General features: G+C 42.8%; 2 protein-coding genes across 4 annotated transcripts in view; one reads left to right on the plus strand and one right to left on the minus strand.

Moving 5' to 3' along the window:
* Window positions 1–6055, plus strand: part of Rabep1 (rabaptin, RAB GTPase binding effector protein 1) — a 99304-nt gene extending 93249 nt beyond the window's left edge. For all 3 annotated transcript variants that reach the window (XM_013013297.1, XM_013013299.1, XM_013013298.1), the window contains 3 exons: window positions 1305–1403; window positions 2510–2626; window positions 3467–6055. In XM_013013297.1, the coding sequence (XP_012868751.1) occupies window positions 1305–1403; window positions 2510–2626; window positions 3467–3568 (318 nt within the window). In that variant the 3' untranslated portion in view covers window positions 3569–6055. The remainder of the gene's footprint in view (window positions 1–1304; window positions 1404–2509; window positions 2627–3466) is intronic.
* A 246-nt stretch (window positions 6056–6301) lies between these two features.
* Nup88 (nucleoporin 88kDa) overlaps window positions 6302–14311 on the minus strand; it is a 34843-nt gene continuing 26833 nt past the window's right edge. The window contains exons 9-17 of the mRNA XM_013013300.1: window positions 12821–12911; window positions 10554–10655; window positions 8674–8832; window positions 8287–8412; window positions 8116–8181; window positions 7909–7989; window positions 7503–7629; window positions 6999–7117; window positions 6302–6538 (exon numbers count right to left, since the gene is read on the minus strand). Of these exons, the coding sequence (XP_012868754.1) occupies window positions 6475–6538; window positions 6999–7117; window positions 7503–7629; window positions 7909–7989; window positions 8116–8181; window positions 8287–8412; window positions 8674–8832; window positions 10554–10655; window positions 12821–12911 (935 nt within the window). The 3' untranslated portion in view covers window positions 6302–6474. The remainder of the gene's footprint in view (window positions 6539–6998; window positions 7118–7502; window positions 7630–7908; window positions 7990–8115; window positions 8182–8286; window positions 8413–8673; window positions 8833–10553; window positions 10656–12820; window positions 12912–14311) is intronic.

Genomic DNA, 14311 nt, shown 5'->3' on the forward strand with positions numbered 1-14311 from the left:
TTGCTTCTGTTCCTCATGGTGGCTCTTTAACCAGTCACTGTCACTTAGCCCAGTCACTGTAGTCACCAGGCAGGGGCACCTGCAGTACCAGGCTCCTCCATTTTCTACTTTGTTTCCAGTCTGCTGTTTTTGTTTCTTGGGAGACAGTGACAATCATTTTCTTGCCCTAGTGTGTTATTGCATAATGTTTGACTACTCCCTTCCATCTTATCCAGTATCTCTTCAGTTTCTGGCCCTAAACATCTTTAGTCTTTCCTATTAGCACAGGGAAATAGGTAAGCCAGATCTAGTAGTGTATACCTATAATCCCAGCATTTAGAAGGCAGTGATGGGAAGATTGTGGCCCAAGGCCAGCATGGGCAAAAAGTTAGTAGTAAGATTTCATCTCAACCAATCTATCTGGCAAAGCAGTGTGGATTTATAATCCCAAATACCTGGGAAAACCATAGGCAAGAGGATCATAGTGGTTAGCTTTAGGCAGAAACAAGAAACTGTATCCCAAAAGACCTTAAAGCAAAAATAGGATGGGAGCTTGGCTCCAATAGTTGATTGCCTGCCTAGTGAATACTAGACCTTGGAAGTTCAAATCCCAGCAGTATAGCAAGAAAAAGAATACTCATCACTGTGCCAAATGCATTCTTATGCATGCCACCCATTCCCTCTTTTAAAAATACTTCTCAGCCAGGTGCAAGTGACTTAAACCTGTAGTCGTAGCTATTCAGGAGCTGAGATCTAAGGATTGTAGTTTGAAGCCAGCCCACTCAAGAAAGTCCATGGGACTCTTATCTCCAATTAACTACCAAAGAAGCTGGAAGCAGAGATGTGGCTCAAGTTGGTGGAGTGGCTAGCCTTGAGCAAAAAGCCCGTGTACAGCAGCTAGGCCCTGAGTTCAAGCCCCAGGACACACACAAAAAGTTAACAGTAACAAAAACAAAAAACATCTTCTCCTCTTTATTACTTTTTCCCTCCTCTATAAAATTGTTACCTCTATACAGCAGTACTTCCCACCTTCTCTGACAGAATCAAATGTTCACATGCCGTATTTGCTTGTGTCTGTTTCTTCAGGTTTCTGTCTCCAGGCTTTATGATTAGAATGCAGTAGGTATTTAATAAATGGTGAATGAAAGATCAGGTCTAGAACAAGTAGAATCCACACATTAAAGTGTGAGTATTCCAAGCAGTCAGGTGTCAGGTCTCAGAGGCCTGAGTCTGAACTAACGCACCAAGCTGCATGCAGGCTTTGCTAGCCATGTGCTGTATCCTGTAGGCTGTGACTTTCAGCTTTGTCCCTTTTAATTTCACAGTTGGAATCCACATTAAGAGAGAAGTCTCAACAGCTTGAGAGTCTTCAGGAGATAAAGGTCAATTTGGAAGAACAGTTAAAGAAAGAGGCTGCAGCCAAGGTGATTTATTGTGTTTGATCCTTTAAACAAAAGTGGGGAGGGCAATAGAAGAAGTAACATTGATCAAGGTGTGTTGTACTTGGAAACTGATTTATTGAATTGAAATCCCTTTGTATAACTACTTAAGAACAATGATAATAAAGAGGAAGGCTAAGAATATAGAATTTCATTTTATTTATTAAAACCAGAACCAAACCAACATTGCTGCTTTGAAGTGTCACCTTTTAGTAGAGACTAATAGCTTACAAAGTTAAAATGAATTGGTCTTACTAGATTTGAGTTACACCTCTAACTCTACAGGTTCTGGAGGCTTGTGTTAGAGACCTCACTCGCTTTAGGTCATAATAAGAGCTATTGCACCATGACTGACAATGCCCAGTTAGAAATGCTGCTTTAATGTCATTCTGGAAATGGAGCTGTGGCTCAAAGTGGCTCAGAAAGCCCTAGCTTTGAGCAGAAAAGCTCAAACAGTGCCCAGGCCTTGAGTTTAAGCCCCACTACCAACAAACAATATAAAAATAAAATGTCATTTCACCAATGTATCAAATTATAAGAATACATTGAGCCAGAACTACTGTTTTGATTAGTCCGGTAAAAACAAAAGCAAAGTGGCGATTTACTTTTGGGGGATGTTGCCATAAGCCAAGTGCAGAAAGGCCAGGTTCATGCTGTTCAGTGGCTGCTGGGTTTTAGAAAAGCTCCCTCCCACACATCCCATGGGAAGGCAGAAGATACGTCCCCCTCACTGGGGCCTGTTGACTGAAAACCTTCCTGACTGATGCGTGACTGGAAATCCCCCAAGTTGCTGTCTGTTGCTGTGACAGCTACTGATCAGTAGCTGTGCTTTTATGATTAAGCAGTCACAGGCTGCTGCAGGAGCATCGCTTATTCTAGCTTTCATACCCACTTCATTTCTGGAGTTAGAGAAAAGCAGCCTAGCCAGAAGTGCCAGCCTAAAACTTGTACTCTTGTCCTGGAGAGATCAGTGGGTATTGCCACTCAGCTCTTCTGGTAACTAAAAGTTCCTAAAATTACTTAGGAACTCTAGTTTTAGGAACTCTAGGCTCTTTAGCATTAATCCTCACTCAAAACTTTGGTTTTTTTAGGTTGCTGTTGAACAACTAATGTTTGAAGAGAAGAACAAAGCTCAGAGATTACAGACAGAATTAGATGTCAGCGAACAGGTCCAGAGAGATTTTGTAAAGCTTTCTCAAACACTTCAGGTGAGGCATTTGGGGAACCGCTCTGGCCCTTAGGAAGAGAACCTTATCTATCCTCTCTCTTGAACGTGGACCAACTAGAGGTCTAGTGGCTTGCAGCCCTGCCTTCAACCCCCAATGATTGCCTAGTTCTTCAAACCTAGTTCTGCTCTGTTCTGAACACTTGACCACTTTCTCTACCTTTCCAATTTTCCTTAAAGACTATTAGCTAGCATTTTAGATGGTTTTTTTAACTGCTCCAGGGTGTCTGCCTACAAATGTGGTACTCCCTCTAGAATTCCTTGTCTCCTTTCTCAACTCCCTTTCTTTCAAAGCCCAGTGTAGGTGTGTCCTTTCCATGCCATTGGGCTCACAGGCTTCCTCTCCCACACTCCTGTGATGCTCTGGAAATAGCCACTCACATTTGGTAGACTGTGGTTAAACTTTGTCAGCTTGTTGCTGCCCAACTGAACTGTGACTTTTTTCCCCCCCAGTCTTGGGGCTTGAACTCAGGGCCTGGGCGCTGTCCTTGAACTTTTGCTCAAGGCTAGCACCTCTACCATTTGAGCTACAGTGCCACTTCTGGCCTTTTCTGTGTATGTGGTACTGAGGAATGGAACCCAGGGCCTCATGCATGCTAGGCAAGCACTCTACCACTAAGCCACATTCCCAGCCCTGAACCATGGTTTCTTGAGGGTGAGGAGTGAGGTCTTGTTCAAATCCCATTAATTCCAGCAAGTGAGGCAGCCTTGGAGACTTATTTTTTTCCTGCTGCTTCCTTCTTCAAAGTGACTGCACTGTGAATTAATCTGCTTCTCAGGTATGTGGGGGCCACACCCACTAACCTTCCCATTGTTTTTCCAGGTGCAGTTAGAGCGGATCAGGCAAGCAGACTCCTTGGAGAGAATCCGGGCAATTCTGAATGACACCAAACTGACAGACATTAACCAGCTTCCTGAGACATGACACCCTGAGGCAGGATTCTAGTCTGCACTTTGGGTTTTTAACTCATCCTTAGAACATTAATTATTAACTCTTAATGAAGCAGAAGTCACAAACAAAAAAGGACTGGAGAAGTGCTCATTTCTAGTGGGAGAAAACTGTACAGCACAGGAACAGCCAACACACTTCCAACGGAACACTAACAGGATTCTGCACTTGATCCCAACAGGCATGGGATCAGCTCTGGTGATAGAAGAAGTGCTGTGTCCTTACCTGCTTTCTTCAGTATAGCTCTCTGGAACACATTTCCCTGTCCTAAAGGAACTTCCCAGTAGTGTTTGGAATGACCTTTTCTGTTTATAGATACCAGGAGAGAGAAGTTTCTTTTTCTGTTGTCTAGAGCTCATCAGTAGCTGTGTTCAGCTAGCAGAGGTATAGTGTGCTGTATGAATATTTTATATTAAAATACAAAGTGAGAGCAGGCCATTGGCTATTGACTGTATTTCCCTCACCCTGTGAATTTTCTTTATACTATTTTATCTTACTTCGGAAGACCTTAAATGCTACTGAAACTTGCCTAAGAACCATAAGACTATGGCAAACCAGACCACTTCAAGAACAAAATTAAGGGATTTGTAAACTTGGCAGAGGCCAAATCTATTGGGAGTTTAAGGAAAAGCACAAGAAACTGTTTGGAAGCACTTTTTTTCTGCACATCTGGATAATCTTTGTGGGCCAGCTGGCACCAGGGTGAAGCTGAATGGCACCATCTACTCCATTTTGAAGTGTTTTAGTTTAGTTATTGGATCAGTGAAAAAAATGTTAAAACAAGCTATCTCTGACAACATCTAGTAATACATTTATAAACCTGCTTATCTTCAGCTTTAATCAAAGGGCATGGATGTGGTTTCAAAAGTGTCACAAAATGGTGATGAGGTTTGACAGATCTATTTTTTAAAACTATAATTTAGATCTGGAGTATTAAGTGATAGCACTTAGGATGAAGTTGGGGAAAACAGGAAAATATGATTTGTTTGTAAATCTCCTCTTTTATCAAGAGGTGAGATGCCTTGTCTGGGTGGACAAAGCCTGAGCAAGACAGGCTGTCTACACAGCTTGATGGAGTGCAGAAGCAAGGGGAATGGACTAACTTCACTGCTTACTGTTGCAGTGCTGTCCCAACGCAGCTATTATGTTTAATTGTATTACAATGTTTAATTCATTATAGAGATGGCTCAAAAGTAAAAAATGTTTGTTCAAGAAGTGTTTATGATTATGCTGCATAACAGTGGGTCCCTAAAGAAATCTTATAGGAATTAGTGAACTGATTTTTGTTCACTTAAAGCCACCATCAACTTACAAGTAACTTTGTTACAAATGAAGTCATTATGAATTTGCCCTAAAGACCTTTACTTGTTTTCTTCCATAGAACAAATGAAAAGGATTATATTACCTCATCCCAAGGCCTATTTTTATAGTCTTACATTCATGATTATAAATTTAAAAGTATCAATTATAGAAATAGTGCTAAAAGCTTGCCATGCATGAAACTATTTTAATGGTTTAAAGTCTCTGTATAACAAAGTACTACTTGGTTTAAAGGGAAAATATAGTTACAAGGAATTTTATTATAAAATGTGATTAAATTATGTAGGTATAAGACTACTCCCATGAATAGGCCCAATACTAATTTGTTTTAGATTATTAAAAATGAGCATTATCAATCACAATGGGTAATTCATAATCTTTCTGAAGTATCCAGGTAAACTGTCCTGTTGAGACTGAGCGTCTTACAGACACTGCTCTGAAAGATGAGTACTGGGCCAATGGAATACTGTAGACTGTGGCCGATGAAAACTTGAAATCCACACAACAGAATGATACTGAGGAAAGCCTAAACAAACTCTCTAGGTTTAAACAACCTATTTCTGGGATGAGAACACTGTGACACTATGCAGATAAGAAACAATTCTGTAAACTTGAGTGTTTTTTTGCATAAATGGGATCTGCACTATGAACACCAAAGTTCATCAAAAAGATCAGTTAGGCTTCAAGTGTTCCTGTGCTTATATTCCGTCTGTACACCTGTTCTCGCATGTCTAAACTGACTTACCTCTTACCTGTAACACACCTTACCATATGGCTTTTAATTGGCAGTCACACAGCCATTTCTCCACAGGTGCAGTCTTGCCTTTCAGAGCTCATAATGGCAAGCATATAAAGATGACCTAAAGCTGAGGACAAAACCACTCATATACTACATACCAAGCTATTTTCTTTTTCCCTTTTAGGTATTAAAACTTGCACTGTGCGCGCACTCAGTAGACACAGAGCACAGCCAAACTTAGCTCTGAAAGGTAAACAGTGCCTGTGAGGAAGTGAGCCAGCAGTGGCCCTGCAGTTGTGGATCTGGAGCTCTGCTCTGAGCACACTGCAGCTGTAACCATTTGTTGATGGTACGGAAGGTGAACCCTTAAGAAAGTGTTCAAATTAAAAGAGCTGCTGCCAAGTCGATTGTGTGGCCTTTTCCTTTGAATCTAAGGGTTCTTTCTAGTGCTGCTACTTTAAAATACAGCTCTTTTCTTTTGCTCAAATATGGAGAAGGTACAATGGAGTCACTGAGATCTGACAAGTGCAGTTGAAACCTATTTGTTTCCTCCTTCCCTCCCTCTTTCTCTTTCCTTTTCTTTTTCTTTTTAAAAATAACCCTGGGACCCCCTTGGTGAATGCAGTCATAGACTTTGGTTAGAAGACACATTCCCATTTTTAATTACAAGCGTTTATTCAGACAAATTTATTAAAAATGATGAACAACCAAAGCCAAGTTCTTCCAAAATGTCCTTTTTATAAGTTAGTGCTACCTTTTGTTGTATAATACCACTTTAAGCCTTCAGTTGTGTTAACATCAGGTGTGACTCTTCTTGGGGATGTCAGAAGTTTACATGATTTCGAATATCATTGATTTGCTTCACCATTTCCCTTATGTGTTCACCCCTGTAACATCAAAAATTACTTAAGAACAAATGAGCCATTAATTAGGGTCTTAAGAATTTAAACTAGTAACTGGAATGGCTATGCTGAAATGAGTAGCTTAATGTTTCGGTGAATAGCATGCATTTAAGGCAGCAAATAGTGGCATCAACTATTGGGTTTGTGTGTGCAGTGGTAAGGACTGATTGGACCCAGGCTATCATTCCTAGCTCCAGGAAATAGTTCTGAACATAATTCGCTGCAAGATTCATTGGACCACACAATGAAGTCCTATCACAGGAAAGCTTTCATCTTCATGGGTTACCTATAAAATTCATGTATATCTTACAACTCTAGTCATAGTAACTACTTGACATGCAAATGCCAAGACACGATTCTTATGTAGGCAGAAAGAGAATGATGTTGGAGTGCCAGAAAGGAAAGAAAAATCTCTTGGTATCAACTGATGGGAATCATTACTTACTCCTCCTTCAGAATGGATTGAATGCACTTCCGCTGGTAGGCACTGAGAGTAATTGTGGGTTTTTGGGGACTCAAGACCTTTTCCATCTTTCGTTGTTGATAGTCTTTTTTCATAGTAACCTTAGGTGTCAAAAAGAACACATGTTGGATATGGTTCCTGTTACCTATTTGAATGGTCTTTTTATATTTATGAATTTTTTTCTATACAAACACTTTAAAAAAGGCTGAATTTGCCGGGTGCCGGTGGCTCACATCTATAATCCTAGCTACTCAGGAGGCTGAGATCTGAGGATCACAGTTTAAAGCCAGCTCTGGCAGGAAAGTTTGTGAGGCTCTTATCTCCAATAAACCACTCAGAAATCAGGAAGTGGCGCTGTGGTTCAAGTAGTAGAGCACTCGCCTTGAGCTGAAGAGCTGAGGACAGTGTTCAGGTTCAGAGTTCAGGCCCCACGACTGACAAAAACAAACAAAACCCTGACTTTAGACACCTTGCATCCCTTCATACCTGTTTAATGGCATTGCCCAAATGTCGAAGTTGATCAGGTATAAGCTGTAATTCTTTCTTCATGTCTCTCTCACTATCAGAAAGAACTGGGAGTTGAGAATGGAAACTATGAAGTACCTTTTTCATCCTATAGAAAAAGAAGGCAATACTTCAGCTTAAGATATCCCCTGATCCGGGGAAAGGCGCTCACAAACAAAAAGCTCACAATCCAGGAATCTGGTGTTTTGTAAAGTCCCTATTGGGTGGCCTAGGGGACAATGTCATGTCTTCTCTGACATGTACTTTAAAAGAGAGGTAGGGGGATGGAAGCACTCAATTCTATTTAGGAATACAAGCACCTGCTAAGTTCTGTTTTCTTAATGACACTGTAAACACCTGCATAAGGAACTGTTAGAGGTCCACTGACCTGTTCATAATATCTTCCTGTTTTTCCTTGGCTTCCTCATATTTGTCAGCTAAACGCTCAGCCATTTCCCGAAGACTTTTCCTGATGACATAGGGAGTAAGAAATGCTTAGGATCCAGCTTGACGAAGCCAGCTGATGAGGCACAGCAAGCCTCCCGTGAGAACCAGTGGACTGATAGTTTTCTGCTCCCTAAGTTTTGATACTTACCTCTCTTCTCGACAATAATTGAGATCTTCTAGTTGCTTCTTTTTTTGGTCACATAATAACTTGACTCTTCAAGGAGAAAAGGCAGTAAAGGTTAACACCAGCTAGTTAAGACTATTATACTGCACTAGCCACCCACCAGAACTGATGGCTGGTGAACACAGGACATCTTACCTCCGCTGAATCTCCTCCTTTGCCAGGTCTTGCTTAAGAATGTACTGTTCTCTGAACACCTGGGTGGCTCTGCTGATGAGCTGAAGACATTCTTCAAGAGGAGGAGCCAAGTCCTTTTCAGAAGATCTTAAAAACAAAGTCTGTTGTTACTTTCCCAAGCCAAGCAAAACAACTGGAAAATGTAAGGCAAAGCAGTGTAATTCCCTCTTCAGAGCACTACTGAAGGTGCTACTTTGTCCCTGGGCTTATTAGACAACCCCCCCCGCCCCGCCTCCTCGCCCCCCAGTCTTCTCCAGCTGCACAGTAGAACATGCTGAGGACAAAGAGGATGAACTGGAATGTTGAAAGAACCCACTCTTAAAAATTATTATGCCTGAGAGCCCATACTTCAGAAATGCTGGGTTGGCAGCACTACGCTGTAAAATGCTTCTAATATGCTTTTCAAAGGAATCCGGTGTTTCAGCCAGAATACGGAGGGGAGACTCGGCCACTTCAGCATCTTCTTGGGTACAAAGCAGAGGCGGAGAGGCTGGGTGGACTGTACTTCTGCAAAACATCATAGCCATGGAGTTACTTATTGAAGTATAGGAAGTCTTATTTATTTTGGATTTTTTTTTTATTGTAACCCCATACAGAGGGGTTACAATTACATGAGCAAGGTAATGAGTACATTTCTTTTTTTTTTGGGGTCCAGTCGTGGGGCCTGAACTCTGGGCCTGGGCACTGTCCCTCAGCTCTTCAGCTCAAGGCTAGCGCTCTACCACTTGAGCCACAGTGCCACTTCGGCTTTTTTCTTTTGGCTTATGTGGTGCTGAGGAATTGAACCCAGGGCCTCAGGCATGCAAGGCAAGCGCTCTACCACTGAGCCACCTTCCCAGCCCAATGAGTACATTTCTTATCAAGCATTGTTGCCGCCTCCTTTGTTTCCCCTTCCCATTGTGTCCCCCCCTTCCTTGCCCCCCTCCCAGTATAGGGAATGTTAAACCACAGTTTCCAAGAACTCTGAGGACATAGGGCTACTTTTTTGAAAGAGTACAAGAATGTATGTTTTCTCCCTTGAAAAAGTCACCTTGGAAAGCTTACTGTACCAATGCTGCCAATTATCAAAGTGTTTTGGACTCTGCCACTTAATTCTTTTGTCTGTGCCAGTACTGGGCTTGAATTCTGGGACTGGACACTTGTCCTTTGCTCAAGTCTGTGCTCTACTACTTGAGCTCTGCTTGTGGGTTTCTGGAAACTCTTAGAGATAAGAGTCTCATGGACTTTCCTCCCTAGCCTGGCTTCTAACCACAATCTTCAGATCTCTGCCTCCTGAGCAGCTAGGATTACAGGTATGAGCCACCAGCTTCCAGCCCTTAATTATTTAGGAAAAGATCATGGAGAACAATATAAATGCATCCTGGACCACTTCTGCAAAGGACTCAAGAGCCCAATTACAAGCCCACACTATAAACAAACCACTGGTCTCTAGATATTGTCCGGATTTGATCAAAACCAATAAGCCAAACAACTACCATATACAATAATTTGGTTTTTACAAAACTGCAAACAATCTGCAATGGCAATGTCATATAACTTGTATGTTTTAAACCAAAGAATAGTCTTGCTAGTACTGTGAACCCATGCCAGCGAATATAAGCACATAGTATAATATGATCTCATGTTTGACGCCCCAGTGACATGATTTTAGTGCTCCTATGCCTGCATTTATGAAACTGAGAATGACTTTCCTGGACTGTTAGAGAAGGTGGATGGTGAGTTCCTAAAGGGAAATGAGGACTGGGTTCAGCTATACACCATCCTTCCTCACAGTTCGCATACTCTCATGTCCCTAGGAGGCTGGCAGAGTGAGTGCAGGCCTGTGCCTGCATCTCAGCCATCTGCGACCTGTGACCAGTGTTCATGGTTACTTCTGTAATACAAGGACAGCAGTCTCCTTAGGGGCAGGCTTCATAATTTCCAAGAGGCAAGGCAGGAAAGGAGCTTATACATTGAGATTAGAAATCATTAAAGCTGATTCACATTGATAAGGGAGCTCAGTATTTAGTTTTAGTTTTAGTATTCTTTTCTGCAGCTCAGAGAGAAAAGCTCTGATTGTTTCTAGAGTAAAACCTTCTAGAGACAGTAGGAAAACAATTATCCCCTCTTCCTACGCTAAAATCAAGTCCAAGTGGAAACCACACACATATAGCTTCAAACCAGTTACCTAGGTCATACTCCTGGCCTACATTCTGCAGAATTAAAGCTATGCAGAAAGTGGGACTTACAAGAGAGGACGGATGAGGCATTCGTAGCTGCTGGTGATACAGATCATCGTGGGCCCCAGTATGTCTGGGACAATCCAGAATCCTCGGATGGGAGCTGGTTGCCTGGAAAATCAACCCCATTTGTGTTAGCAGGGGCAGACACCATGGAATGATGAGCAAAGTCAGGACAGATAGCTGCAGCCTTTTCAGGCTGGGTTCTCCATCTGTCAGTATGGTAACTTGGAAACCAACATTCCTCTGGTCAATCTGAACCAAGCTGCCACGGACCAGCCTAGAGGTCACCTAACCACGTCCCCTACAGCATTGGCCATGAGTTACACTCAAGTTCATGCCGTGTGTCTTTCTTCCCTATCACCATCCACCTAGCTCCGTGCCCAGTCACTGCTCAGACATGTGACAGAGCACAGATGTAGGGTCTAGTCATGTCTAGTCATGTGAGGGAGCAGAGCTGCAGGGTTTACTCATGTCCCCATTCAATGCAGCCCAGTCCCTGTCACGGGGCTTCAACTAGTGGGCACAGCACCATCTTCCTAGTCCATTGGAGAGGCTGCAAACTGGCCCTCAGATGGGTACTGGTTTTGCCTCCAGTAGTGTCCATTACTGGCCCCACACCACCTCCATGACCATCCTGCATTTCTGTTCCCAAATGTCAGTGTTGCTCTCCTATCTTCTGCAGACTGCCATCCCACTGTCTCTTTCCTCTCTGCCTATAAACAAGCTCATCTGTTTTTCATTCAAAATGCTCCTTCCCTCCAGCGGTACGAAGCTGCATTATGTCTCCATGTCCAGTTCCCCTTAGCCTATGCTTCTTTCTCTTCTTTAGAACAGCAGTCCATTAGATGATTAGTCATCCGGGCTACTCTCCATCTGTGTCTCACCATTTTTTGGAGGGGGTGGGTAATGTAGGAGCGTCTAGAATTTTACTTTGTATTATCAATGTGGAATCCACATGCACATACAGAGTATACATACACATACTATGTGATCCATGCCAGGTTAGGAGTAGGAATGCTGCACCGACATCAGGCCCAGGAGTGGGAGGGGTGCTACACTGACCTCAGCTTCGTGGGGGAGGTGACCACCCTGGTCCCAGCCCCCGTCCTGACAGTAAGCCCGGGTCTGACTGTCATGCCTTTGCCTTGCTTTACAGTTTCCCATCTACGTGTTTTCTTTTTGGCAGTCCTGGGGTTTGAACTTTTGGTGTCGACCTTGTTGGGCAGTTACTCTACCACTTGAGTCATGCCTACTGGCTCAAACTTTGTAATTAAAGCAAAACTTTATACCTCCTTCTGAAACAGTTTCCTATTTACTGCATGTGTGTATGGGTGTGTGTTTGCATGTGTGTATGTATACTAGTCCTGAAACTTGAACTTAGGACCTGGACACTGTCCCTGAGCGTTTTTGTTCAAGGCTAGTGTTCACACTTGAACCACAGCCCACTTCCGGCTTTTTAGTGGCTCATTGGAAATGAGTTTCATAAACAAGATCTTGCCTGGCCTGGCTTCAAATTGCAATCCTCAGATCTCAACCTCTTGAGTAGCCACTTGCACCTGGCTTTTTTCACTTTTTATTTTTGTAGTCTGACCAACAATTCCATACCTCTTGTGTCCTCCAGACTCCAAACTTAGAAGCCATTTGCCTGCTAGATTCCTCCACTTAGATATCCTACAAGAATATAACTTCAAGTGCCCCTTATCTCTTATCTCTCCCAATCAGATCTTTCTCCTCAATGCTGGTGCTCTACCACTTAAGCCACAGCTCCATGTCCTCCATAATCCTTAATCATATTTACTTTTTTTTTTTAATTTTTAAATTTTTTTGTTGGTCGTGGGGTCTGAACTCAGGGCCTGGGCGCTGTCCCTCAGCTCTTCAGCTCAAGGCTAGCGCTCTACCACTTGAGCCATAGCTCCACTTCTGGCTTTTTGTGCTTATGTGGTGCTGAGGAATCAAACCCAGGGCCTCATGCATGCAAGGCAAGCACTCTACCACTGAGCCACCTTCCCAGCCCACATATCTACTCATTCATCTCAAGAAACCTGGGTGTTGCTAAGTAGACAGGTAAAGGCCAACAGAGCACATGCTGACAGAGAGAGAGACCCTGGTTTCAAGACATATCAACTGAGGCTGGAACAGAAGCAACAATACTTGGAATGGCCCTGACTTTAGGCCTTTGGTAAACACCTGACAAACAGGATCCTAGAAGGGGAGAAGTATCATGTACATGTATGCATCTGAATTACTGAACCCACAAGTGAGAGGCGAGTTACCTGCATGGCAACGGCTTTGTACAAAGGATGTGCTCTACAAAGCATTTCTGTTCTGTAGCAAGTTCTTGCAAACTATCCTTATCTTCTTCATCTGTGAAGGAATACATTATATAAATTAACTGGTGTTTCAGCAAAATACCAGACTGAAATATTGGTTAAATGCTATTGCTTCTCAAAGACTGTGTCCCTCCCTCTGTCACAGAAATGTCCTTTCTGCAGAGGGCTAGATTTCTGCATTAAGGGAAAGCAGTTTGTTAAGATGCCTAAATGCAGAAAAGATGGAGACCAACTCGAGAAAATCATTCCTTCCACATCTTTTCCTTTACTACACTGGTGTGTGTGTGTATGTGTGTGTGTGTGTGTTTCTGGGGCTTGAACTCGTGTGTGTGTGTTTCTGGGGCTTGAACTCAGCCTGAGCACTGTCCCTTAGCTTTTTTGCTCAAGGATAGCACTCTACTACTTGAGCCATTGCTCTATTTCGGGCTTTTTGGTAGTTAATTGGAGACGAGTTGCACAGACTTTTCTCCAACCTAGATTCAACCAGAAATCCTCAGATCTGTCTCTTAAATAGCTAGGATTACAGGCTTGAGCCACCAGTGCCCAGATAACACTGCTATTTTTCTTTTTTTTTTTTGGATCCGGTCGTGGGGCCTGAACTCTGGGCCTGAGCGCTGTCTCTCAGCTCTTCAGCTCAAGGCTAGCGCTCTACCACTTGAGCCACTGCGCCACTTCCAGCTTTTTTTTTTTCCTGCTTATGTGGTGCTGAGGAATTGAACCTAGGGCCTCATGCATGCAAGGCAAGCGTTCTACCACTGAGCCACCTTCCCAGCCCCGCTATTTTTCAATAACAACTTTTAAAAACATAACTCAAAATATACCACTCACCTTATCAAGTACATGTTCAATTGGTTTTGTGTGTGTGTGTGTGTGTGTGTGTAAGTGTATGTAATTGTTGGTGCCTTGAATTCCACGCCTTGTGATCTTAAGTTAATTCTCTCCAGGGTTGGAGCTCTACCATTTACGATCCTCAGATCTCAGTCTCCTGCGTAACTAGGATTACAGCTGTGAACCACCACTGCCTGGCTCAGATCAATAGTTGGTTTTTGTGGGGGGGGGGGCGGAAGGAAGAGGGAAGGAGGGGGAAGAGGTCATAGCACTTGAACTCAGGGCCTGGGTGCTGTCCCAAATAGGTTTTTAAGTATATTAAAATAACGATACCACCATCATCACAAGCATTTGTAAATACTTACATTAAGCATAAAGAAATCCCTAGAGCCATTAGTAGTCATTCAAGTTTTTATCAACTTTCCCAGATCCAGACAACCACTAATCTATCTCAACGGAAACTGCTGCTCTGGACATTTCAGAGAAATAAAATCATGTAACATGCCTTGGCTTATAACTGATTTCTTTCACTTAGCGTGCTTTCAAGATTCATGTATGAGTATGTCGTTTCTTCTTTAGTGAATAATATGCCACTGCAGCAATGGA

The sequence above is a fragment of the Dipodomys ordii genome, unplaced genomic scaffold (assembly GCF_000151885.1).
Source record: "Dipodomys ordii isolate 6190 unplaced genomic scaffold, Dord_2.0 Scaffold19, whole genome shotgun sequence".
Taxonomy (NCBI): Eukaryota; Metazoa; Chordata; class Mammalia; order Rodentia; family Heteromyidae; genus Dipodomys; species Dipodomys ordii.